General features: G+C 42.0%; 1 protein-coding gene across 1 annotated transcript; it reads right to left on the bottom strand.

Moving 5' to 3' along the window:
* Positions 1-8: 8 nt before the first annotated feature.
* LOC146648755 (uncharacterized) lies at positions 9-27,889 on the bottom strand. Its single transcript, XM_085388556.1, has 10 exons — positions 27,418-27,889; positions 26,725-26,886; positions 18,743-18,940; positions 18,245-18,403; positions 13,322-13,399; positions 12,911-13,067; positions 12,027-12,071; positions 11,414-11,881; positions 6,034-7,490; positions 9-4,906 (listed from the first exon to the last, which is right to left on the bottom strand). Exons 1-10 carry the CDS (start codon positions 27,616-27,618, stop codon positions 4,859-4,861), a joined length of 2,973 nt encoding a protein of 990 aa, XP_085244682.1. The 5' UTR covers positions 27,619-27,889; the 3' UTR covers positions 9-4,858.

Raw genomic sequence — 27,889 nt, 5'->3', positions numbered from 1 at the left:
ACTCAGAAACTGACTTTCATTTTTATTTGACATGGGTAGCTGTGACACGCCTATTTTGCTAACATTTGAGGTAAGTTTATATGCATAACTACAAAAATCTACACACATCCACACAAGAATTAGGGCAGGTTCTGGGCCAAAGATGAATGGATAACAAATTAACAGCTGGCACACTGTGGAGCTCCAGATTTGCTATTTTATTACACCACAAAAAGTCTGACATTTTGAGCAAACCTGCTTTTTATCACATAAGATACAATGCAGCACCATCTTAAATCACATGTTACTGGTTGTAATGATGCATGCTTGTGTATGTGTGAGACTACTTTATATGGAATATGCTTAACTGTAAGCACATCATGGTACAATGCACTCTCATCCGTCAGTACAGCCACTGGTGGATGAGTCAGGGGGCGGCAGTCAGACAGGAAACTGCTGTTGAAGCTGAGCTTCCAGCGGGCAGCTTAGGTTTACAGTCTATTAGCTTGAGACAGCATAGTTTTAGCCAGCTGTCTGAAAAAGATAATCCAGTTTTCTGCAGCAGACCATGCTCAATACGTCATAGTTTCTGTGTGTAACAGGCTGGCAGTGTGCAAACTGTTATTTTAGTGTTGTGTATGTAACTAATTATGTTCCAAAATGCAACAAATGAACAAAATAAGTCTTCTAAATGTTCTGTTTTCTTTACACATGATTGTACATTTGAACAAAGCAAATACATGGAGCACTGTGCTTGTATATGAAGTGTTGTGATTCACGCTAGTAGATTTGTCAATTTTAGATTTTGCCAATAACTTGATACTAAATGATACAGAAACACACATTAGATCTAAATATCCTTTAAAGGTGTGTACCCTCACATTATGCTACACCCACATGGTTTCCATGGACAAAAGACCAAAATGCATAGGAAAACTGCAAAACGCACGTCAATAATGTCTCGATGCATGCCATTCCCCAACTCTCTGTGAATGGGACTCATGGCCATTGATCGGTGGTCATGACAATTTGCATATTAATGATCCAGGAACTGACCTCCCAGCCCACTGTTCCTTCAGTGGTGCTAGTTTCACTCATTGTGCAAATGTACTGTATATAAGATTGGGGAAACCTGCAGTCAGCTGAGACTGAAGAAGTCACCTGGATGAGTGACGAAACATTTCTCCCACTGAAAATGTCCAGATGAACAGGATGCACTTTTGGGACACATCAGTAATCCTTTAACTGGAAGTAAGAACTTTGAATATAAGGTAAGGTGACGATGGCTGGTCTTCGGGGTCTCACTGACTCTTTTATATTAAATTAGCTCTGGCTCTTTAACTGGTTCTGTTTAAAATGATTAGACCCTTGATGTTAACTCGTGAACCAGCTTGTGTTTTCTTCCATTTCCAATGGAACCATTCTAGTTATTCAGTGGAAGCATCTCGTTTGAAGCAGGTGGAATGTGGGACTTCACTTTAATGTCTTTGCTATATGATGTGTACCATTGTACAATCAAAAGAAAATGCGAGTTCATGTACATATCTACAAATATGAAAGTCATGGAATACTTGCTTTTAATGGGTGTAGCTGCTGTCATGAAATCATGGTAAAAGAGTGAGGTAGGCTGAACTGAAGCTTTGTGTGAACTGAAAGGTTCAATCAGTGCCTGCTGAGTGTGCCATGTAAAGGTAGACTCACACTCATGATATTTGTACTACCATGTAAAAACAATCAGTTTGAATTTGATGGCAGCAGCATGTTTCAAAGAAGGTGGGATGGGGCGGCAAAAGGCTGACAAAGTAAGTGACACAAAAAAGAAACATTTTATACGTAATTAGACAAACTGATGACAGGTCAGTAACAGGACTGGGGGAAAAAGAGAACATCTGAGAGAGAGATCTGCAAAAAAGTGCTTCAACAACATTGTAGAGCAATTTCAGAATAATGTTCCTCAACAAATAGTTGCAAAGACAGTGAATATCTCATCATCCAAAGTCATAAGCTCAGAAGATTCAGAGAATCTGGAGAAATCTTTGCATGAGGGACCAGGCTGAAAATCAACATTAGATGCAGCTGATCTTCAGGTCCTCAAGCAGACACGATCCTGTTATGAAATCAGTGCGTGGGCTTAGGAACACTTCCAGACATCACTGTCTGTGAACACAGCTCACTGTGTTGTCCACACACACCACAGTGCCACCATCTCTGGACCAAAGCTCATTTAAAATGGACTGAAGCAAAGTGAAGAAATTTTAATTTGAAATCGGAAAACATGGACACTGCGTCTTCTAGACTATCCGACTTGCTGTCAGTGCTCAGTTCAAAAACCTGCGTTTCTGATGGTGTGGCAGTGCATCAGTGCCTCTGGAGTTGGCAGTTTTAGAGCAGCATATACTCCCATCCAGATGGCATGTGTTTCATGGAAAGCCTTCATAGTAGAAGAGTCCTTGCTGTTACCAGCTGGTGGAGCATCATAAAGTGAAAAATATCTCTATGAGACAAGAATGGGACAGCATTCCTCTCCCAAAGTCTACAGAGTGGGAAGCATGACCCTGTTTCTGAGATGTGCTGCTGCCATCAAATTAAAATATTACATATTTCTCTTAAAATGATATGTTTTCTCCGTTTAAACATTTGATATGCTTTCTGTGTTCTATCAGGAATAAAGATGAGCCAATTCTGTTTTATTTAAATTTTACACAGCATGAAAACTTTTTGGAATTGTACTTCAGGTTGGCTCAGGAGGAAGACTGATGACTTCATCCTCCAGTCTGCAAAACACTGAACCCCAAGTTCAATGTGTATGTGACTGTTAGAGAAAAGCTCTCAGGTGTAAAGAAAGTGCTTGTGTGAATGTGAGTGCAAATGGTTAAATGACGCTTGCAGTAGAACAGGCTTCGGGTGCCCAGAGGAATAAAGCGCTATGTGCCATTTCTGAACTGCCTAATGAACTGGTTACACTGATGCTCTGCTACCATACCAGTAAATATCATGTACTTGTTAAAAAGCAGTTGTGCGTGTGACCTTGTGTGGGTACAATCAAAAGGAATAACAGTGTTTTACATATAATTAGATATCTAATTATAACCTGAAAATGATATAACAGTGTCAAAGAGGTCTCTGGGAGTGATTAACCTACAGAAAATGATCAGCTCACAGATTTCTGCTTTGTACTCTGGCTGTGGCGTCACTGTTGGTTCTGACTACTTTAGTCTGATCACAGTAAACTTATCAGACCTGTGTGGAAGAAACTGCCGGATGGGCAGCGTAACAGCGACACCGGTGCCAGACCCACTCCACATTTACCCTCGCTGTGTCCTGGTTCCACGCTTCAGACCATTCCTAAGCAAAGATGTTTACACCAATGAAATGCTCAGATCTGCCTTACCACTGTAAATCTGCTCGACTTTGTGTGCGCCATCCACAAATGAAAACACATCTTAATTACTTCATAAAGTTTCACTGGCAGTGCTATAAAAAGCTGCTGGACAGAAGAAACTGCTTTCTGAAAGTTACATACAGTACTTCTGTACTGGTGTCTTTAAATATCAGCAGTAGTAAAATTAATTACATTACGAGGGAGAGACAAAAATACAAGAGCTTACTACTGATGACAACGGTACAAGGCAATAGTCTTCCACTCAGATGTAACTATCTGTCTTTTGGTGTTGTGTCCCCACCCCAGCGCTCCCCTCATGCATCGCTTTGATCACTAGTAGACGCTCCAGGCTGTGGTTGCCTAGGTGACCTCATGCATTTACAAATGTCAGTCACTCCAGTGGCCTCCAACATGAGAAAAGTTCATCCTGGGCTTTTTGCCCATCGCCACTTGAAGTCAGACAATGTCGCTGACTTTCATTGCTCACACCCACATTTCCTGGGTGGACACAGCTTTGCTGCTTTTTTATTTGTTGCTACCAAACAAAAGAAAGAATTGGAAGCCTGCGCTGTTAGTTAGGTAGTTACGTCTGTAACTGCCTAACTAACAGTACACAACCAAAATCCCTGCATAGTTTTTATTTTCAGCATTAGTGTGCAGTATGAAATTGGAACAAAGAATGAAGTGGCCATCTTTTCAGTTACAGTCCAATTATAAACATGGGTGGCATCGCATTACTACTGAGCGTGCTACACATGTAACAAAGCACACACCTGACCACAGCCATCAGTCGTGCTTTGTCACTGGTGAAACTGAAGAATCCAGCCTAGAATGGCAGTGAACCACTGCTTCTCTTTAAGGAGCCTCTTAAATGATGTGTGAAAACACTGTTGTGAGCGTGGATATGCGTTCATTGGTAAATCTGACTATAAACTCTCTACAGCTCATATGCAACTTAGATCTAAACTACTAATTGGATAGATAATCTCAAAACCACAACAGCAGATTACATTGTATCATTTATATACAGTTTATCTATTTGAAGTCTTGTAACATATGTCCTAATATTTACTGTATGTCACATCACAAACATGGACATTATTTGCACTTCAGACCAGTCAGGCCCGTCAAAACCTTCTTCAGTTCATCAAATCATAAAAAGACAAGATAGTAGGTCAGACAGTCGTGTGCAACCTTGACAGATGTAAATAAAAAAACTGGATAAAATCATGTTTCTTAATATAATAATCAGGAAATCTTTTTTATCATTTGGTTCCTGGTAGTTTTTTCATCTTGCCTTCCATTGTTTCTCCTCTGATTAACCTGAACTAATTTACTGTGATAATTAACACCAGAATGAGCTCTTTAGTCATTTTTCCTCCATTGCATTTCCCTTTGTCGTACTTTATTCCTTATCATCTTCACTTCTTGCCTTGTTGTCATCACAGGAACCGTGCTGACACAGTAAACCTCACTTGAATGTTTCATGGTGAGAGATCACTTTAAATCGATGACCTGAGTCTGGGACTGGGCCTTGTCCTTGGCCTAAAACACATGAAAGTAGATGTTTTTAAGTAGATGTTTTTTTTTTTTAAATATAATTTTCTATGCACAAAGCAGTTCGAGAGGCACGCTGACTTTTGACAGTTATTTTAAATAATCATTTGAACTTCAAACAAAATGAAAAAATATTTTCTTTAAGATAGGTTCAGGGCTGTTCAGCAGGCACTTTAGTAGTGGTGCAAACCATTAGCCAAAGAAACCAGAATTAATGTTCAGTACAAAGAAAAACATGTATGCATGGCACCACAAACCAACAATAAATATATCAACAATTTCTGGCTGTTGGATGGAAACTTTTGGCATATTGTCCAACCCCTACAAGAAATGTTTTTCATCTCAACGTTGTAAGAAGTTTGAAAGGTTTCGGACTTTGGAGCAGTTTAATGGAATAGCTGACTAACAGAACAACTATAATTCTAGCTAGGGATACAATGATGCGACATTTGGATCAAATATTGGTTCAAAACCTGGATGGAATATTGGGGAGCCAATTCATAGTCTGACAGTTAAATTGGATCAATCAATCCAAAAATATTTGTTTCATGTATTTATCCGATTCTCATTTATTATTTCACAAATAAATACCAACAATCCAGTAAATGTAGTCTCTTAGGATTAAGTTAGGTGTTCAAATGGAGCCAGATATACAGTAATTATGGCCAGTCTCACAATGAGGAAAACAGCTTATTAACACTGAAACATTGATGTGTATTAGCAGATAGTCACAAAGTATTAGATCAGAAAAATGTGAATGGATGCTATTCTACTTCTAACTTTGCTAAAATGACTAAATACCTGGTTCTACTCTTGAGAAATATTTACAGTTGTAATTATTTCAGCTCAAAGTTCAAATTTAACACATAACATATTTAAAAAATAAATCCCTAACCCTAACACATTAATGACGGCTTGAATTATATTAATATTAAATGTTGGGTATTTATTCTTAATCTCCAAGTTCTACAAAATGTCGACAATCATGGGCCAAATAAAAGCAAAAAATAAATAAAGGACAGTAAACCTGAAATTAGGATTTCACAGGATATATCAAACTAACTGGCCATCGATTTAATGTTATAATAAGTTAAGAAAAATAACGTCCAACTTACCCTGAGAGATGGTCGAGGAGGCCTAACTGGTCGTACTGGCTCTGGTACTGGGTTTGTCTGCCTTCTCTGCAATGGCTCTAGGTCATCAGCTACATCAGGACATCCAATGTATCCTCCAGCCCCAAACACTGAACCGAGATCACCTTCTAAAAGGTTGTGGTGGATCAGGGCAGCAGACGAATTAAGGTCCTGGCTGGCAGACATGCTACTGATGGCCATGTTTAAAGTACTAGTATGTGTGGTATTCGAGGTGCAGACACTGGGGTTACTGAGCTGCAGTCCCAGCATATTTTCGGATGCCACATCACTATCTGAGCTGTCATTAACAGAACTGACATCCTGTTCTGGTTCCAGAATGCACTGGATGTTGTTTGCTTCAGGCAAAATGTCTGTACTCAACAAGTCCAACCCCTCCTGGTCAGGTAACTCCTGATTTTCCTGAAGTTCCTGCTTATTGTAGCTACCTGAAACTAGCACGCCCTGGTTTTCCTTGCTATTAAAATCCAAAACTTCCTGGTTACCATGGCTATCTAAATCTAACACTTCCTGATTTTTAGGATAGGAGAAGTCCAGGACGTCCTGACTGCCAAAGCTGTGAGGTTCCAGCACTTCTTGGTTATGACAGTCACAAGGTTCAAGTAATTGCTCACTGCTATTATTCCGACAGAGGTCCACAACTTCTTGATTGTTGTGACTACAGAGTTCCAGGACTTGGTTTTTATGGTTAACCACCTCCCTGTTTTCGAGGCTAGATGGTTCCAGCACTTCTTGGTTTCCATTATTACACAAATCTAGAAATTCCTGGTTATTGTGGCTATCATTTTCAAGCACTTCTTGGTTTTCATGGGTATGAGGTTTCAGTATTTCTGGGTTATTATAGCTTGAGAGCTTTCTTTGCTCATTGTTGTCATTGGTACAACGGTCTATTGCATCCTGGTTGTCATGGCCACAGGGATCCAATACTTCCTGGTTCTCTTCTTGAGGGCTCAGCTTAAAGCCATAAGGGTCAAAGTCCCGTGTCATCTGGGAGGAGGTAATGTCAAACCCATAGGCATCAAAGTTCAGCTGATGTTGAGAAGAGCAGGGTTCAGGGTCAAAGGTCAGATCATCATCAGCAGGTTCTGGACTCAACTCATCTTCATCAGGGTCTAAAAGAGTGTGACTAGAATGCTCTGGGCTGAGTTTAAAGCCATACGGGTCAAAGGAAGACTGACTGGTTGGTTCATAGTTCAACTCAAGGCTGTTCTGATGTGAGTCAGGCTGAGTGAAAATGTTCTGGGACTCTAGTGAGTTCTGTGGAACAGCAGGGATTTGGATTTCTTCTTTGATGCTCCTAACCTGTTCTGTTTGCTGACTGTAAGTGACATCACAGGGCAACGTTTCCTCTCTGTTGCCTGTCCAACCTGGCTCCAACAGGACAGGTTCGCCAACAGCTTGAGTCAAACCAAGACACTCACCTAGCAGAAATATACAGTGAGTAGTTAAGAATAGAATTATGACGCAGTTACAAGACCACAATTTTAAGACGTTAAGCTTACAGGCTAAAGAGTCTGAAATAATACGATATTCAAAGGTTTAAAGTTTATAAAGACAATTATACTGCTCAAAATTGCACATCTAAAATCGAACGTAGTCAATGTCCAGAAATGCTGTCAGTCCATTTTCACAGAAAAAAGATTTGTGATACTAATTTAAATTTTCATCACATGCAACATGTAAAACAATAGGGGGCATATTTTCCCCCTAAAGGCCTCTGAGTGGGCCCTGTGGACACCCAAGTTTGTGAATGCAATAACTCGAGAACGAGGCGATGTAGGATTTTCAAACTGAAACCATCGGTATCTAAAATTCTCTAAAGTTTGTATCCCGGTGACCTCGACCTCAAGGTCAAGGTCAGAGGTCAAGTTTTCTGAAAATCGTCTAAATGTGATAGTTCAAAAAGGACGTTATCTAGAATGTTCTAATTTATAGTATAGGTGCATCTACTAAAAATCTCAGATGAGTTTGAATCCTGGTTACCGTCACCTCAAAGCCACATAGGATTTTCACATTCATCCCACAGGCGTAGGAGGCTGAGGAGCAGCACTGACGGCTGCCGTTTTAGAAAAGAAATTCAGTCTGAAACTTTTTTGTGTAATGGAAATGTGTTCCTAGGTCAGCAATTAAAGTAGACACCACTTAAGCAGGAAACTGACTCCCAGCATCAGTATATGCACATGCACAGTATCTCACCAAAGTGAGACACATTTTTGTAAATATTTTAGCATAATCCTTTCATGGAACAATACTGATGATATGACACTTTGATAAAGTGTAAAGTAGTCAGTGTACAGCTTGGATAACAGTATAAATTTGCTGTCCCCTCAAAATAACTCAACATACAACCATTAATGTCTAAACTATGGAAGCCCGTTTCCGCCACTAAAAAAAAAAAAAAAGGATCCATAACTCAAAATTTCGAGTTATTATCTCGAAATTTCGACATATTAACTCAAAATTTTGAGAAAAGCAACTTGAAATTTCGAGTTAGCGCTGCCAATCAGTAATCTACGTGAATGACGTCATTTCCATGTTACCCGGAAGCTGAAGCCCTCAGCTACAAATGCTACAGCTAAGCTACCAGTATTACATCCAGTCGTGAATGCACAGATTGCTGAGTGTTTTCAGCCTGGCTTCACAAATGATGAAATCCCTGTGTTATTAGCTGAATCACATGGTGTTACTATCAGCAAACATACTTTAATTTGTTGGGATCCGTTTTTGAGTGCGCGGTCCTGCGCCATATGCTTCCGGGTAACAAGAAAGCGACCTCATTCACGTATATTTTTGATTGGCAGAGCTAACTCGAAATTTCGAGAAAATAACTCGAAATTTCGAGGAAATAACTCGAAATTTCGAGAAAATAACTCGAAATTTCGAGTTATGGATACTAGCTTTTTTTTTTTTAGTGGCGGAAACGGGCTTCCATACTAAACTGCTGGCAACAAACGTGAGTATGCCCCTAAGTGAAAATGTCCAAACTGTGCCCAAAGTGTCAATATTTTGTGTGGCCACCATTATTCTCCAACACTGCCTTAACTCTGTTAACGGGAATCCTCTTCCACTCCTCCATGATGACATCATGGATCTGGTGGTTGTTAGAGACCTTTCACTCCTCCACCTTCCATTTAAGGATGGTTCCCTCAATTAACTGTAGTGCCAGCAGCACTCATCCAGCCCCAAACATCCCACCACCATGCTTGACTGTAGGCAAGACTTGTCTTTGTACTCCACCTGGTTGCCACTACACACCGTTGACACCATCTGAGCCAAATAAGTTTGTCTTGGAATTGCTGTCCGTACAGACACTATTAATGTGTAAATGATTAACTAAAAATCTTGTCAACACAAAGTTCTTTATTTGGAGGACATTTCTACAAGATAAGTTACTGAAAAACTGCTTGTGCTTAAAGTGCTTTGGCACTCTTTGGCAATACCGTAGGTAATGTAAAACTTCATCATCACATCAGCCTCCTCTGATGACCTGTTTGCTGCTGCCTGCCACTGAAAGGCAATGGAGAGAGGGGAGACTTGGGCAGTGCATTTATTGCAGCATATAATGTGTTTTCTGGATACACTGTGCTTTTTCAGCATTCAGAGGTTGATGGCTCCGTGTCAGAGCTGGCTATGAATTTCAGACAGATCAGGCCTTAACTTAACAAAAAAGTTATCAATCGTTCTTTTCATCTTTTCTCATTACCCACAGCTACATCCACTTCTGTCGGGCCTAGGCTGCTCACTAGGGCTGGGTATCAACACTGATTTCTATTATCCATTCAATTCCAATTCACAAGGTCCCGATTTAGCCTCAGACAGTCAGAAATATTCTAATTCTGATCATTTATCAGTACTGATACATGTGAGACTTCATCAGAGGTGTGAGCCTTTGTGTCAAAGTAACTGAGGATAAAACACAGAAAAACATGAGGGAGATTTTCCTGGCCTGGCTTTTTATAGCAGATAAACTTAAAAATATTCTGCAATATTGCAAAATTTTTAATTAAAAAAAAATAATTCAGTATTGAACAGCAAAAATTAGGCTTTCTAGTTCGCGGCCATTTAAGTCAATAAAAAAAAAAAGACAGCGGCTGACAGTGCTGTAAACCACGGTAGACCGGCGGGTAATAAGCGAATGAAAAATGTAAATGACGATGTTTTTCCAAATGTGAAGCGTAGTTTGGATCTTCTTTTGTTGCTGGTTCAGTGAATTTCGGTTGGAGAGAGATAAAACCTGCAGCTCAGAATCTCACGCAAAAAAGACGTAAACACAGCGCGGACCGGACGCATCAGAATCAGTGAGCTGTCGGCTTTCACCCGTGCCCTCGGGTGAGAAAGCCGAGAAAGAGAAAGCTGATTCTGATGTGGCGGCTCTGTGTTTACTTCTTTGTGCAGAATCCGTTTTCCTGCTCTCATTTGCTGTTTGTTGAAATAGTTTTGTGAGCTTTAACCTGAGATTCTGGCGTTTCTGGCAAAATACATTTATATTTGTTATGTTGTAACAAGGAATTGTCCACCAGGGGGCAACAGTTGTTGAAGAGTGGTGTCAGTGTGTGTGGCGCATGCCCCAGTTCAATATAACAAAGAAGTGACTGTGAGGTCAACATGGTCTCCGTGGTTCCTGAGTTCTAGGATATCACAATATTTAAAAGTTGATTCAGGATTTAATGAATCGATATCGCTTTATTCGAGCTACTGACCTCTCTCTATCTGCCTGCACTTTCAAACGTACAAACGAAGGACAACTACAGGACCACGGCCAATCAGAGGTCCCGCCCCTGACTATCTCTGATTGGTTTAGACCACGATAGGTGCATAATGTGTGTCAGTTGTTGACCACACGGAGATTTTCAGAGTTGCTGAGAATTTTATTTTATTTTATTTACTCGAAAAGTTGGTCACACCAGTGAGACCTAGGATTTTTTTTAGTTGCACCACTGAATAATTTGGTCACATTTGCGACAACACACCTTCTACCCATTTGTACCTGAGACCTTGTAACACTAACGAGTCACATGACACCAGGGAGGGAAATGGCTAATTGGGCACAAATTGGACATTTTCACTTAGGGGTGTACTCACTTTTGTTGTCAGCAGTTTGTGGCTGTGTATTGAGTTATTTTGAGGGGACAGCAAATTTACACTGTTATGTACACTGACTACTTTACATTGTATCAAAGTGCCATATCTTCAATGTTGTCCCATAAAAAGATATAACAAAGTATTTACAAAAATGTGAGGGGTGTACTCACGTTTGTGAGATACTGTAAATGAAAGTAATAAAAAGTAAAACTGAAAAACTGTCATGTCTGATAACCGGGCGTGTGACTAAAATATAAATTACCTTGCTCTAATCCTGCTGATGACTGAGTAATAGCCTCTCCAGCCAGAGATCCCAGACTATGTTCTTCTATGTCGGAGGGCGGGGAGACAGCACCAAGATCAAGCTCATACCCATTAGGGTCAGATTCTACAGAATACTGTCCCTGGGAACGCCACCCTCGGATAGGCTCTGGCCCCAGCTCCTCTGACGAACTCTGAATGGGTTTAAATCCATGAGAATCATCTTCCATAGCAATGGTGTCCAGGTCCTCTCGACTGTAGCTAATCTCTATGTCACTGTCTTCATCTGGGAATTCTGACTCAAAGCACTGAGTTCCCGTTGAAGCTTTGTTTTCAACACAAGACAGACTGGTGTCTGCTTCGTCACCGGCATTTCCTGTGCTCTCACCAGTGGCAGTATTCGTCAACGGAAACAAAATATCTGCTGCGAAGGGGTCGCTGCCTTTGAAAGGGTCAGAACCAAAGCCATCTGAAAATCAGAATATTTAAAGAGTTTATACTTGTAAGTTTTGCTAAGAACAGTATTGAAGTTGAGTAACAAAACAACAAAATGAACAAGAGCCTCTTTATGTCAAGTGAAGTTCTGTTTAGATTAGTGGTCTATTATAACTCACCAGATGAGTCTGTTTTAAGGAATAGGTCTTCATTGAAGAGGTCATCTATAAATCATGTGTAAAAGAAATGAAATCACTGTACTTTATTAATACCACTGCAACAAAAAGTAAAGGTAACAAAAGCATATATGATTAGTTTGCCAAATAAAAAAATCATCATTTATCCCACGATGTCACAGCCTAGCTCCCTCTGGTCCCTAGAGTTGAAGGAGTTTTGATGCCCAGCTTGGGTTGGTTTATTTTCTGAGCCCCTACTCTAGTCCTCTCCTACTCCAGAGTTTGAACCACATACACAGCCCCAGGATCAGAGCTGCCCGATGTCCTAGTGGGAAAAGTTCTACTTGTGCATGAATTAAGTTGTCCCTTCTGACAGAAAAAAAGCTGTAGTCTCCACCAACCCAGAGGCTGGATTTTAACAGTTCTGATTCCCAGTCCTCTGGCTGCCATAGTTCATGTCCAGTTCCAATTACCACCTTAAGGCCAAATCACTTAACCCTCAAACAATTCAATTACATCACTTTTGAGTGTAGCCGTAGGGCTTGAGTATGTTCATATTCTAACAGGAAGATTAGGTATTGCAATCATCAACCACTTCTTCAAATTGATGCCAAACTACCCAAGCAAACAAAGTCACACTCTTGAGTGATTTGCTTGGAAAGATGCACTGGCACAGCATTCATTCAGATTTAACTGTCTGGGGGCCAGGTTGATGTTCGAGAAATGCAACTTTTCTTAACTTTTCAGTACTGCAATGCAAAGTGAACGGATACCCACTCCAATTCAGCAATGCGTGTCACCTCTTTCAAAGTAAATTAGAGAAAAGAGTGCCAAAGTCTGAAATCCACGACAGCAATAGTAGCTCAGCCTCTGAATTTGTTACATACGGTCACACTGACAGCGGGCGAAGGGGTTGGCTTGGTAGAAGTCCAGCTGGCTGAGGGGGTTGGGGTTCATAGTGAACTCTTCCTGGTCTCTTTCGTTTTCCCCTTCGGCGTTGAGGTCCCCTTCCTCCAGGCCATCCTCTATGTCAGACCTATCCATCTGTGGACGCGTGACAACCAGAGGTCACAACACCATGGCTCTATCCAAAACTAAGGAAGATGCCTTTGACTAGTGACAGCTGGTGCTGCCAAGTTACACCGGTTAGAGGTCTTTAAATTAATTTAAACTGATTTCATATCAATAAAGTCAGCACTAATTACAATGTCAAGTTTTTGGATGGATTTTAGCCTAAAATGTTTTGCACATAATTCGTGCTATGCATGACACGACATGTTCTGTAAGAGCGAAGCTACCTTTGGTGAGCTGGTCCCACTGTCATCTTCTTCTCTGGTACCGACTAGATTATTGCAGAAAGGTGAACCACTGCCCCCCTGGAGGTGTTGGAGGCACAGAGAGAGAGATAGTTACTAAAATGTCACAGAAAAGAAAACGCAAGACACATATATATATATTCTCCATGATAAAAACCTGCGAAAACTGTAGCATAAATATGAAAGACATAGAATAATACACTGAAGAAAAAAGATCACAAACAGCTCCAGATCACACACTAATAGTCCACATGCATGAGCTTGATTCATTTTTGACTCCCCAGAGAAAACATGTGAATTCATATCTATATTTCCCTGCTAAATACAGATACTAGTTTTAAATTTGAATTTAAATTTAAATTCATTTTTGATAGATTTCTAAAATATTTGTGCTTTTTGTTTTGATTGTATAAATATCTTTTTATGGTCTAATAACTTTGTTAAGCAGTGTTTTTAAAATGTCTCATATTCAGTGCCTTGGCTCCTCCAGTCCAAATGTGGAAATGCCCTGGAGAAGATAATTCATGCCAAACAGCCACTGGATCGGATATAGTGTAAGTGCACAAATGGCAGTATGAATGTGTGCGTAAATGAGTGAAATGGGAAATGGACTGGTTCTTATATAGCACTTTTCTTCTCTTCACTCAAAGTGCTTTATAAAACTTGCCTCAATCACACAAGCACTTTTTTCTTTTCTTTTTAACATCCACACACATTTACATTCCGATGGATGTGTTAGTGATCAACTTCGGGTTAGTATCTTGAAAGGGGATATTTGGCATGACTGGAGCAGCCAGGGATTGAACCACCAATGTTCAAATTAATAGATGATCTGTTCTGCCTCCGGAGCTACAGTCACCCCAGAAAGAGCAGAAAAGTGCTGTATAAATTGATCATTATACAGCACTTGTCACAGTGCAATATAACACAGAAGAGTGTTTGTTATTGACTTTTTATTGAAATTCAGCAATCAATATACTGTGCACTTTCATTTTTATCAGTAGTTACAAAGTAAAAGCTTAAATGTCCTGTTTTGTTTTTTTTTACATGTATGACCCACAAAAAAACCAAACAAAAACCCCTAAAACAAAAACAGGAACATTAATGGACATGAAATTGTTATTACACCAAATCTGATTCGAGACTAGTACAATCCAAGGTCAATGTCCGGTCTGTGTAGTATCAGACAGTCCATCCATTTCTTCCAGCATCAAGCAAACAGGTTCCTCTTATAACTGGCGTCTGCTGTCATTCTCTCCATCCTGTAAATGTCTACTGTGATGTCCATCCACATGCTCAGAGTTGGGCTTTCTGTGAGAGCCAGTTTTTGTAATGGCTCTCTTGGCTGCCACCAACAAAATAATAAACAGATATTTGTCTCTCTTTGGCCATCCTTCAGGCATTAGTCCAAAAGATTTAACTTTACTCTCCAAAGGCAGATGACTTCCTAAAGTTGTATTGCATTGTGTATTTCCTGCCACTAGGTTTTAATACCATGACAATCCCAAAAGACATGACTATGATTTGCTTTAGTATTTCCCCAGTGAATTGCCCTCACAGCAAGATATTTGGTAAGGGGTAATAAAATATCTTGCTATACTTCCTGTGAGCCGCTACATTTCCATCGATATGTCCATAATGTTGTCCATTTTTCCTCCCTCCATTTCCCACTTTACGTTAATATATAGAGTTGAATGTATTTCCCTGTTTTTAAGCCCATTGTATACGCCAGAAATAATGCCTCTATATTTGTTTGTTTCTTCCCTCGCAAACATGTCCAGCAGCTGTTTACTTGATTCTTGATACTCTGATTCTTCCTTTTAGAGCTGCTTTTTTCATCCCATGGAATATCGGGCGCACGTCACCATTGTCATTAGTCTCCAAATAAAAGCGGCTCTGCTCTTTAATGTGGGGATCTTTCAGTATGCTCGAATTCAATTTTCTTGAAGAAATGGATATCGCTACCAGATGCTGCATACACATTTAGCAGCGTAATTGAATTCCCCTCAATGTTTTCCCTTATTGAAATAAATCACCCCTCCTTATCTCTTATCGCAAATGTTTTTTCAAAATGCTTGATAAAAGGATGGCAACTCCTCATCTTCATCCAGAATTATGAGATGATGAAAATACATTTGTAAAACCCATTCTTTTTCATTTCTCTTGTTCCTTGTAGTTTAGGTGGGTCTCCTCTGCATATTCCCTTCGCCAACTTAAAACCCAAGCTGCATAATCATGATCTAGGTCAGCGGTCCCCACCCCCCGGGCCTCGGACCGGTACCGGTCCGTGAGTCGTTTGGTACCGGGCCGCGAGAGTTGAGGCTCGGGTGTGAAATGTATGGTTTTCAGGGTTTTTATTGGTTTTCAGCGTTATTTTGTTATCGTTTTTATCGTTTACTCGGTTTTCCTGGGTCTTTTCATGTGTGTTACGAATAAATTTTCTTTTTTTCGGTACCGGTACTAGTTTTATTTTGTTGTATTTATCCGCGACACGTTAAAGGCCGGTCCATGGAAATATTGTCGGGCATAAACCGGTCTGTGGCGCAAAAAACGTTGGAGACCGCTGATCTAGGTTAATCCTGTTTCAAATCTGTCCAAATCCATGTTTCTGCCAGGCTGCTTTCAGTGTTGTTTCGTTCAATCTGAAGTTGGCCATCTTTACAACTATGGACCATGGCACCACATTTGGTGGTGGCTTTGGCACCAGAGTGCAGTGTGCTCTTTCCACCTGTAGCTCAGTGGAGTCAGGCAAATCCACTACTGATGGAGACTCCTCCTACAATCCTTCTTTAATGCCACATATTCTAATGTTTTCTCTTCTGGATCGTCCCTTTAGGATGATTTTTTTCATCATCTCTGTTACTGCTTCCTCATTAAGTTGTATTCGGGTTTCATGATTCTTTCTTCAGCCTCTTCCATTTTCTTGTTTGTTTTACTTATAGCCTCTCTGATTCCACTCAGCTACGCACAGTTGTCTTTTCTGAATTTATTTAGTTCTCTGATTGTTCTCCACTAGCCTCTGCTTGCTTGCCATTATCTTCCATGATGCTGTTAGCAGGTGAGATCTGGTCGTCTGTGTCTCCCTCGTGTAGCTTGTGTTGCACAGATTTCTTTCTATTTTTTCCTCTTTTTTTCCTCTTTTTTGGCATTTTGAAGGCCTCACTCTTATTTCTTATTTTCACAAAAGAAACTTTGGTAAATCAAGTTGCCGTGTGCTATTTTTTTTTTGGAGCCATGGGCACATATTTGACATTAGAAAAATCACACGGCACACCACCAAACAAAAATGTCACAAAAAGCATGTTGATAATTTTTGCCCGCGCACCAGGTATAGCAGAATTGGTTTCTCCAGGGCCCAGGCCAGACTGACTACTTTTTCTTTTCTATTGCTATTACGCCCTGTGTCGTCTCACAGCATGACTATTATGTAATTTCTTCTTCGCCTTCTTCTGTTTTACTGGCAGTTGGCAACCCATTTTATTAGAGGAGGTAGTTTTACTGCCCTCTAGTGGAGGAGAGTGTAATTGTGCCGCGGCACAGTGGTTGGGAAACACTGGTCCCACAGTTTTTATTATTATTATTATTATTATTATTTCATTTTGCTGTAACAAAGACAAAAGACGACATTCTGTACAGTCTTTTGACAGATTTTTATCTTGACAAATGCAATATTTATGAATATGTGTAAAACTTTCATGTTTCAGATCATGAAACAAATTAAAATCTTAGACATGGATAAGTAAATAGAAAATGCAGCTTTTATATGATGCTATTATTTTTCAAACCACATGCCTCAAACCACAACCGCTCTGAAGCTGCTGTTAATCAACTATGTGCAATATCTCAGTCTCTACAATATTTTGGTCTCAGTGGAATTAACATCCCATATAACATGTATATAGTTCACTCACATATATGTACACATATATATTGCATTTTTTTCCCTTGCTGTATATTGTTTTCTCTTCTTTACTTTTGCAACTTTGTGGTCCAGCTACCCAGTTTCGCTGTGCAAGAAACTGCACAATGACAATAAAAAGCTCTAAGGCTCTTTCTCTCTCTCTAAGTCTCAAAGCTGAGAAAAGTTTATGTGGGACCTGCCTCTCCCAGTGTTTTTCACACCCGTAGATGCTTGAAATCACTGAGTGTCACTGACTCTCTTTGGTCTCTGGTTATTACACGACTGCAAATGGCTCCCTGCAAAGATTTAGGGAGCGGCAGGTAAAATATGTCGTATTTAAACTTTCAGGATCTGCTGTTCTTTTTGCTGGTGAAGTGTGTCATGTTATCATGCCTAAGAATCTCTCTAAGTTCCACAGAATAAAAGACTGTAGATCCTTGAGGGTATGGAAAGAGATAAAAAAAATAATTATTTATTTGAAGTGTATCAAACAACTGTCCAGGACTGGACTAATAAGCCCTAGAGCAGATGAGCTGAAACAGCTGACAGATGGTGTCCAGAGAGAAACATAGGTCACAGTTGTATAATGTGTATTAGAGGCAGCCATGTAAATCTGTAAAAACAGTAGCTTCTGTGACCAGAGGTGTATTTCCCATACAAGAATATTCAATTCATTATAGTTTTGTTGGACTAACGACATCGATTTGTCAAAGAAGACTAAATATTTATTTTCCAAATACATGAAAAAAGCTATCCATGCCATGGGATTTCTTTCCGCAGTGTCCAGTTTGTCTGCTAGTAGTTCCTTTAAGGAACACTGGAGAAATCTGCTTTCAGAACATAGTGAATAAATGTGGAGATGATAGTTTCTAAACCTTCTGTTCTTAACAGCGACTAAGGCCTGTTCTCACACTTCTAGGAATCGTCAGTATTGTTTTAGATCACACTTGAAAATTGTCATTCATATTCAGTAAGGGGTACTCGCCATCATCATTGCCATTTACCATTATGAGGTCAGCATAGGCAGGCAGTGATTGGCTCCTTCCCCATGGCCTCAGAGACGGCAGATTATCTTCAGTGGTGTCTGCAAGAGATGTTGATTCATCCAGATGGCTTTCTGGAGTGACTGCACCTCCTGACAGAGAGTACAGGGTGTGCTCCTCCTGCAAGAAACACACACAGGAGTGGGGTGAACATGAAAAGCTGGTATTGTTAAACTTAAGAAACCAGATACATGTTTTCCTCTTTTTACAACACATATTTTATTTGAGATAATTAAATGCAAAATGTTTTTGTGTTTCTCTGAAATCAGAAAAACAAACTATATTCCTACCAAAAAACGGGAATAGTTATTTACTTCATTCACTTTCTTAGTGCAGTCATGGACAGATGGTCCATTTTTCAAAGCTTTAGGGGATAAGTGATATTAATAAAATAGAAATCATTGATATGAACACTTTATGGACAGATGCACTCAAACATCCTTGTAGTGATCGTTGTACCTGCAGGATCTCTTCATAAGACTGTCTGATCGAGTCTTGTAGAGGACTGTTCCGCTCTCCAGCCTCTTCCACTTTCCTCTTGGCCTGTTTCACCTCTTCTCTTAGCTTCCTCAGCCTCCATCTGGCTCTGGAAAGCTCCCTCTCATACTCCTCCACTTGGCTCTCCTTCTGTGCCTCCTCTGCCTGCAGAGATAGGATCTGGAAAGACAGGACTCAGTCAGTCCAGTGGGCTACAACAACAAATGTATTAGCTCATCTTGAATTTAAGAGCAGTGAAATGTCTTTCTGATGAGACTGATAAGAGCAACACAAGGTTAGAAGAGTAACACATGAATTATACATCTGTGTCAGATTGCATCGCAACTTACACATAACTGTAGCCCAATTTTAACTACGCTGCAACCTTCAATGTAACCTGACTTGCACCTCCCAAGGAATGTAACTCCATGTCATGTTACTGTCTACCATGATGACTTGAATGGTGCGGAAGGTTGCCGTGTAGGGATAAAAGGAATTTCTGTTCACTATATAAACTATGATGTAGATTTCCTGCAGAAGTTCAAATCATGCTTAAGTGGCACGAAAAAGAAACACCTGGAGGAACGTTTAGCAGTAACTAATTATTTAAATAAGCATTAATTAAGAAGCAGCAAGTGTAACGGTATGACTGCACAGCTTTGGAACGGGAGTCGCAAGTTCGATTTCCGCCTGGAGTGACTGTATCCAATAAGAGTCCTAGGCTAGACCCCCATGCTAACCAAGCCTACCGCAGACATGAGCGAAGGAGATAAATATGAAGCCATACTTGCTCGGACATCGCCCGGATTAACAAGGTCCGCATCAGGTGTTAAGAAACCAGGGCACCCAGATGAGAAGTGGGCTACAGGAACAGGAAGGCATCGGTGGGCAAGAGACAAAAATAGTGCACTGTTGGAATGCTCTACACAAGTAACCCCAGTGGAAGGGGTTACACGAATATGATTAAGATTCTTATGGAATCTTCAGTACCCAGCATCCACATTGATGGCAAAACAACTAGTAGCTCAGTGTTCCAACATTCGGAAGAAGGGACCGCTCTCATGGCTAGAAATTGAAGAGGTACAACACACATGCTATAGAAAAGGGGAGCCAGGATGACAGGTCAGGGGGGAGATACCATTACCCCCACCTGAGATTGGGTACCAAGCCCATGTGCGATAGAAGAAGGATTGTTGAGTGAAAGACAGATTCATGGCGAAGCTTGAAACCTGGATCCTCCATAGCTGGTTACCGAAACTAACAAGCTGATCTACACCACGGCAGCAATGAACAGTGAGAATCTTGGCTACAAGTTGAACAGCCACAAGGAGCAGTACCCTCCATGGAGAAGGAGACTACAGGCCAAGGTCAAGGTAGGCGTCTAGTCTAGTTAGACAGTTCTGTGAGTCCGAGCAATAGGCAGGCAGGGTGAACAACACCCTGTTGACCATCCGAGAAACCTTTTTGCAACGAGTTGCTCCTGCAACCCTGTCCCTGGCTAGTGCACCCACATTCTTAGCTTCCGCTTCTCTGCGCTCCCCTCTCCTGAACCATTTACAGGTGAGGTGGGCCAGTGCAGAGGCTTCTTCTTCATTCTGCTCTGCTATTCCAGCACTCTTCCAGGGCCTTTCCCAATGTTAATTCAAGGGAATAAATAATTGTTGGTTCCTTTCAGGACCCTGACTTGTAATGGGTCAGATCTTACCTCCTGGTGACATTCTTTAGAAATACTTACTTATGCACAGTTCCTGTAAGATTTTAAGGTTTTATTCCACCATCCTTTGTGCACAGATGAAGCAGCCCATCAGTTGCTCGGCCTTTGACAGTACCAGGTCTGTAGCCGAGTTCTCCATTAATTTTCATGTTAAGGGCACAGAGACAGGGGGGTAAGAAAACGCTTTGTGCTCCCCTTTAAAAGGATGAGCTCGCTGCACGGGATGAACCCAGGTGTTTTGAAAGCCTAGCAGATTTTGCAATCAGGATTGACAATCGGTTGCATGAAAGAGAGAGAAGAGGGTTAGAGGTTACAAGACTGGGTGGGCACTTCTCCATTCGTTTTGCTCCTCGGACCTTTCTGACTAGCTCCATGAGTGTCTGACAGCACAGATAAAACAGCTGCTAGTCGATGAGAGACACCCAGAATGGCTAACTGAAGGCTGAAGAGACCTGATCTTCAAGGACCCCAGTCTTCCTTGTTGGCATTTGCTTTGCCTCCCCCTGAGCCAATGCAACTGGGATGCACAAGGTTGACATCAGAGAAATGCTGGAGGAGGTTCGACGAGCAGTTGTGTATGTATTGTGGTTTGTTGGGCCATTTTCTGGCCTCTTGACGTGTCTGGCCAAAAGACAGTGCCTACCAGTAACTGTGGGCCGTGACAGGGATACTAAGTGGGCAGTGCCTCTCCAGATGCCGAGGGTCCCCGTATGCAACTCCCTACCACCCTGTGTGGCAAGACCAGGACCTATTCATTACAAGTGCTTTTGAAGGCAGGTGCCAAGCAGAGTCTGATTGACAGAGATTTGGTGCAACAACTTGTGAGGTTCTGGTAGCTGTAAATGCTCTCAATGGTCAGTCACTTCCCTCCGTCACTCACCAAACCAAACCAGCTGAACTTATTCGTTAACAAGTATCTACTACCTTGGTCCATTTCTCATTACTCCTGACAGTCCAGGTTCCTCAACACCTGACCTGGTGAAGTCCAAGCTGTTATGGCTTCAGTTAACAGCCATAACAGTTATGGCTTCAGTTAAATATATCGCAAATATTCTGAGATAGGCTTGGTTAGCATGGGTGCCTAGCCTGCTGACCCTTACTGGATACACACCTTCACGTTGAACCCCCAACATAAAGTTCCAAAGGGGACAACTGTGCTATCGTAAGAATAGCAACACCAAGGCTGGAAGACAGAGCAATACTGGAAGAGCATATGGGAGAAGGACACAACCCAAAACAGCAATGCTCATTGGCTAGTAGATCTAAGAACAGACCACAGCAAAGGTCGCCAGTATGAAGAATTGGACAGAACCAGGCCCTGACATGGTTCACGCCTACTGGCTGAAGAAGCTGACTGCACTCCACGAGCGTCTGGCAGCGGAGATGAACCAGCTGCTACTCAATGAGAGACACCCAGAATGGCTAACTGAAGGCCGGACAGTTCTGATCCTCAAGAGCCCCCAGATGGTATCGGTGACGTCCAATTACCGGCCAATAACCTCCTCAGTACCACATGTAAGCTCCTGTCAGGCATCATAGTGGCTAAGATGAACAGTCACATGGGTCAATACATGAGTGGGGCACAGAAAGGAATTGGCAAGAATACCAGTGGCGCAAAACACCAGCTAGGTTGGTGGACTAGGCTGACCAACCTGTGCACTGCCGAATTGATTACAAGAAGGCCCATGACTTGATGCCCCACACCTGGATCCTGTAATACTTAGAACTGTACAAGATCAACATGACCCTAAGGGCCTTCATCAGGAACTTAATGGGGATGTGGCAGACAATGCTAGAGTTCAACTTCAAGCCCACAGCACAAGCCATCATCAAGTGGATCTACCAAGGAGATGCTCTGTCCTCACTACTGTTCTGAACCCATCAGTGAGATCATTGATAAGACTGGCTATGGATACTGACTATGGAATGGAGCAATTGTCAGCCACCTCCTCTACATGGATAACAGCAAGCTAATGCCAAGAGTGACCGAGACATCGATTCACTGATCCAAACCACCAGGATATACAACAATCACATCGGAATGTTGTTCGGGCTGGAAAAGTGTAGTCGGATGATAACAAAGAGAGGGAAGGTAGTCAGAACTGAGGGGATTGAACTACCAGAAAGCAACAATGCAGACATAGAGGACAGTTACAAGTACCTGAAGAGGCCGTTAGGTAAGAACGGAGGTTAGAAGCCTATCATCAAGATCAGGAAGCTCCTGACCATGCGTGGAGAGTTTCACCCCAAGTCCAGCACCCTTAGGCTGTATGGTAAGTGGAAGGAAGGAGGTCAGAGACTGGTGAGTGTCAGCACCACAGTCCAGGATTAGACAACAAACTATATTAGGAAGATGGCTCAAACTGACTGCCTGGTCAGTGACAACTTGAGCCAACAGAAACCCAAGAAAGAGGAGGAACCATCATGGAAGGACAGGCCCCTGCATGGTATGTACCACCGGCAGAGAGTGGAAGTGGCTGATATCCAAAAGTCCTACCAGTGGCTGGACAAAGCTGGACTGAAAGACAGCACAGAGGCACTAATCATGGCAGCACAGGAACAAGCTCTCAGCACAAGATCCATAGAGGCTAGGGTCTATCACACTAGGTAAGACTCCAGGTGCAGGCTGTGTAGGATGCCCCTGAGACAATCCAGCACAGCAGGGTCCAGATGCTAGCAGGCAGGGCATAAAGGGAACGCCATAACCAAGCGGCTGGCATAGCATAGCATAGCATAGCATAGCATAGCATAGCATCTTTATTTATAAAGCACTTTAACATAAAACCACAGTTCACAAAGTGCTGTAAATGCAAATAGCATAAGCGTCAAACTCAAGGCCCACGGGCCACATCTGGCCCGGCGGACATTTATCATTTTATATAGACTTATTATTATTGTTATGCATGGCCTGCCGATATGAGGCACTAATAACACACAAACTACAGATCCCTTGCTGAATGCTAGGCTAGCTGGGAACATTCCCGAAGCTAGCGAATTGCGAAGCTAGCCCCTTACAATGGCGAAGAGAAAAGTTGATTCTGAAAACAGAGCCTTTAAGCACCGGTGGGAGACTGAATATATGTTTACAAACATTGCCGGTAAACCTGTGTGTCTTATTAGTGGAGCTAATGTGGCTGTAATTAAGGAATCTAATTTAAGACGGCACTACGAGACAAAACATCAGGATAAGCTGAAAAACCTAAATGCAGAAACTACAGAAAGTAGAAGAGCTAAAGAAGAATCTGACATTTCAGCAGATGTTTTTCACCAGAGCAAAATCACAAAGTGAAGCTGTTGTGAAAGCAAGTTTTATTGTAGCAGAGGAGATAGCCAAATCAGCCCGGCCATTTACCGAGGGAGAGTTTCTGAAGAGCTGCGTGATGGTGTGCGACGTCTTGTGTCCAGACAAAACGCAGATTTTGGCAAATGTGAGCCTGAGCAGAAACGTATGTCAAAGTGTAACCGACATGAAACTGCCCTGGGACAAACTTGTTGGATTTGTAACAGATGGCGCGCTGGTGTTGTGTGGTGAAAAAAGTGGACTAGTCAGCAGGATGCGAGTAAAGATGCAGGAGAACTGTACCGGTGAGTTAACAGCATATCACGGCATCATACACCAGGAAACGCTGTGTGGTAAAGTCCCAAAAATGGAGCATGTAATGATCACCGTGACGCAAACCGCAAATTTTATCCGAACTAAAAGTTTAAATCACTGTCAAATTCAGTCTTTTATGTGGGAAATAAATTCAGAGTTTACCGACATTCCTTATCATACAGAGGTCCGCTGGCTGAGTTGGGGAAAAATTCTCAATAGAGTTTTTGAGCTCAGCAAGGACATGGACATGGCATGTATGATGCGGTGAAGGCATTTCAAGTGAAGCTGTCACAAATGCACCAGTGCAACCTGCCTCACTTTCCCTGTTGCCAAGTAATGTTGAACCAAGTCAGCACAACAATGTTCCCAAATGCGCACTTTGCTGATAAACTGAGCGCACTGAGTTTGCGGCGCTTTGGTGACTTTGAAGCACAAAATGAGAATTTCGAGCTGCTTCACAGCCCATTTACAGTCTACGTAGAAACTGCACCTGTGCAGATTCAGATGGAGCTGCATTCTAATGGGACACTATAAATATCTTTTAAGAAGACTCTTAAACTCAGAAAGAGAAGAGGCCTGTCTAACGTGCAAGGGCAGATCATTCCACAACTTTGGAGCAGCTACAGCAAAAGCGCGATCACCTTTAAATTTATACTTAGTTTTCAGTACCTTAAGGAGCTGCTGATTGGCGGACCTAAGGGAACGGGCAGGTGTATATAGTTGTAGTAGCTCCGAGAGGTGGGGTGGGGTGGGGTGGGGGGGGGTGGGGGGGGGGGGGGGGGGGGGGCAGGCCATTAAGAGATATAAAAACAAATGAGAGAATTTTAAAAACAATCCTAAAATGTACAGGTAGCCAGTGGAGTGAAACTAAAATGGGGGGTAATGTGCTCAGACTTGCTTGTTCCAGTTAAAAGACGTGCTGCAGCATTTTGCACAACCTGCAGACGCCTAATGGATGCATCACTAACCCCACAATAAAGTGTGTTACGATAATCCAACCTACATGTAACAAAGGCATGGATTACTGTCTCAAAAAGCTGTTTTGATAAGATGGGCTTTATTTTGGCTAATTGCCTCAAATGAAAAAAGCTAGATCTTACAACAGCTCTGACCTGGCTTTCAGGTTTAAGATCTGCCTCCATTTTAACTCCCAGATTAGTGATGACTGCTTTAGCATACTGTGCCAGCAAACCAAGATTTATAGCAGTGGTCTCAGAAGCACCACCAAAAACCATCGCTTCTGTTTTCTGCTCATTAAAATGTAAAAAGTTCAAAGTCATCCAGGCCCTTATTTCATCAAGGCATCTGAGTAGAGGGTCTACTGAGAAGCCATTTATCTTTTTAAGTGGGAAATAAATCTGGGAGTCATCAGCATAACCATGTTTCCTGAAAATAGAGCCAAGGGGTCGGAGATATAGGAAGAAAAACAAGCGTGCCTAAAACTGAACCCTGTGGGACCCCACATTGAAGAGAAGCAGCAGAGGATACAAACTCACCAAGCTACTCACTCATACAGAAACATCTGTGCTGAATATGGCCTTGAAGTCCCAAGGTCAAAATGGGAGACGCCCCCAAGGGTGGTGGAGAATGACCGAGCTAAGATCCTGTGGGACTTCCAGATACAGACGGACAAAGCGGTGGTGGCTAACCAACCGGACACCGTAGTGATAGATGTAGCGGTTCCAAATGACAGCAACATCAGGAAGAAGGAACACGAGGAGCTAGAGAAGTACCAAGGGCTCAAAGAAGAGCTCGAGAAGATGTGGAGGGTGAAGGTAACAGTGGTCCCAGTGGTAATGGGAGCACTAGGTGGAGCAAGTCCCAAGCTAGGCGAGTGGCTCCAGCAGATCCCCAGAACAACATTCGAGATCTCTGTCCAGAAGAGCGCAGTCCTTGGAACAGCTAAGACACTGTGCAGGACCCTCAAGCTCCCAGGCCTCTGGTAGAGGACCGAGCTTGAAGGATAGACAACCCACAAGGGCGAGAAGGGAATTTTTTATATGTATATATAAAAATATATAAAAAGAGGTGGAAATCAACAGACACCCCATGTTACGATATTATAACAATAGTACTGCAATAACATATATTGCATATATTGCTGTAGATTATGTCTCAGACAGGCAGAGAAGGGGGAAGCAAAAACTGAACACACTGAACATAGGACAAGAGACTGTCAAAATAAAACAAGAAACACACCAAGATGCAGACTAAGACATGGGGCTTGACACAGGGGGCCTTGATGAAGGAACACACACAGGAACAAGAGAGACTCGGCAAACATGAATACAAAATAACTCAAAATATTAGAGGAGCAGAACTCAACCCTAAAACATACTAATAAAGCAAAGCGTCATAAACCTAAAGGAAAACTCAAAAAGCTGTGTCACAAACCCCGAACCATGACACATTCTGGAATTTTGAAAAACTTTGGCTTATTCAAAGTCATCTTCTCTGGCCATGGTTCTGAACACTTACACTGTGCGCTCAACAGTTTCACCCACCTCTCAAAACTCCACAGTTAACATCAACGTCCCTCAAACTGACCGTAGTTTTCAAGGAGATGAGATACCCACTCATGCAGCTGCGCATCACGTGAATGCTGAAAAAATACAGAGCACAGGCTGCCAGAGCAGCAGTACTGTGCATCATTACCTGCTGACTTTCTTCATAGCAGAGCTGTCTGGTTCCCTTTATTTGCTGTATCAGTTTCTCTTTGTGTTTCTCTAATTTAACTAGTGTCTCCTCCAGCTCTTTGCGGTCTGACCTCTGCTCCTGAAGTTCCAAGTTTTCCACTGCCACTGCGCTCTCCAGCTCCTACATCACACACAAAGACACAGTTAAAATCTGCAGAACGATATAAATGCTGGGATGATGAAACATTCACACACACAAAGTGCAGGTGAAAAAACAAAATTACGAAAATACACCAGCCCAAGTTACTGTACAGAGCTTTTCCCTTTGCTTGGTTGGTTTTTGTTCTGGCACCAGAAATGGCACTTCCCCTTTTTTAAAGTTCATAGAGAAGTCACCAAAATCTGAACATTTCAAGGACCAGGACATTTGGCAATCCAGACTTGCGCTGAACACGTGTGTGTTTACAGCTTCATGTTTGTGAGACTAGTCCTACAGCATCATGACATCACATGAGAGCATCATGGGAAATGCAGTGATGGAAGGGTCCCAAACTGGAAACCTTACAGCCACACACATGCATAAAAATGATATAGGTACTGTCCAAATGATCTCACAAATAACAGAAAACGTGATTTCGACAAAAAACACAGACACACACAGACACACAGATTCAAACACACACACCAGTGCTAGGTGCTGTGGTCTTCTTACTCTGATCTCGGCCGTCTTGGCAAGGATTCTCTCATCAGTCTCCATGATGTCGGCGTCCCTGGGAGATGACCAGCAAAGTAGACAGGAATGTTTAAGGAGGGATGAGAGAGAGCATTCGTTCTTCCAGTCTGCTTTTCCTTCATCATGCCCTCCTTCCCACGATCCCTCTATTTTTTCCTGCTGCACTGCTGGCTCCTCCATTGCTGCCCCTCTCTAGCTGTCGCTACACTGCAGAGGAGGCGGAGCTCCCTCTGTTAACGTGTCAGCGTCTGCACGCACGTGTGTGTGTGTGCTGGAAAATGCACACAGGCAGACTGCACCAGCGTGGAAGATGAGTCAGACCAGAGAAGGGTAGAGCCGACTTATGCATCAATGGAAGAACGCCCGCTCCTGTACAAGTCTCCATCCTTCATGTTTTCCTCCTCCTCAGTTTCCTGCCATAGCACTGTTTCCTTCATATCCTTCTCTATAC

This window comes from Rhamphochromis longiceps, linkage group LG18, assembly GCF_057381845.1.
Source record: "Rhamphochromis longiceps isolate RC_006_pf linkage group LG18, R_longiceps_female_GT1.1, whole genome shotgun sequence".
In the NCBI taxonomy this organism is placed as follows: domain Eukaryota; kingdom Metazoa; phylum Chordata; class Actinopteri; order Cichliformes; family Cichlidae; genus Rhamphochromis; species Rhamphochromis longiceps.
This window is presented reverse-complemented; position numbering and strand designations above follow the sequence as displayed.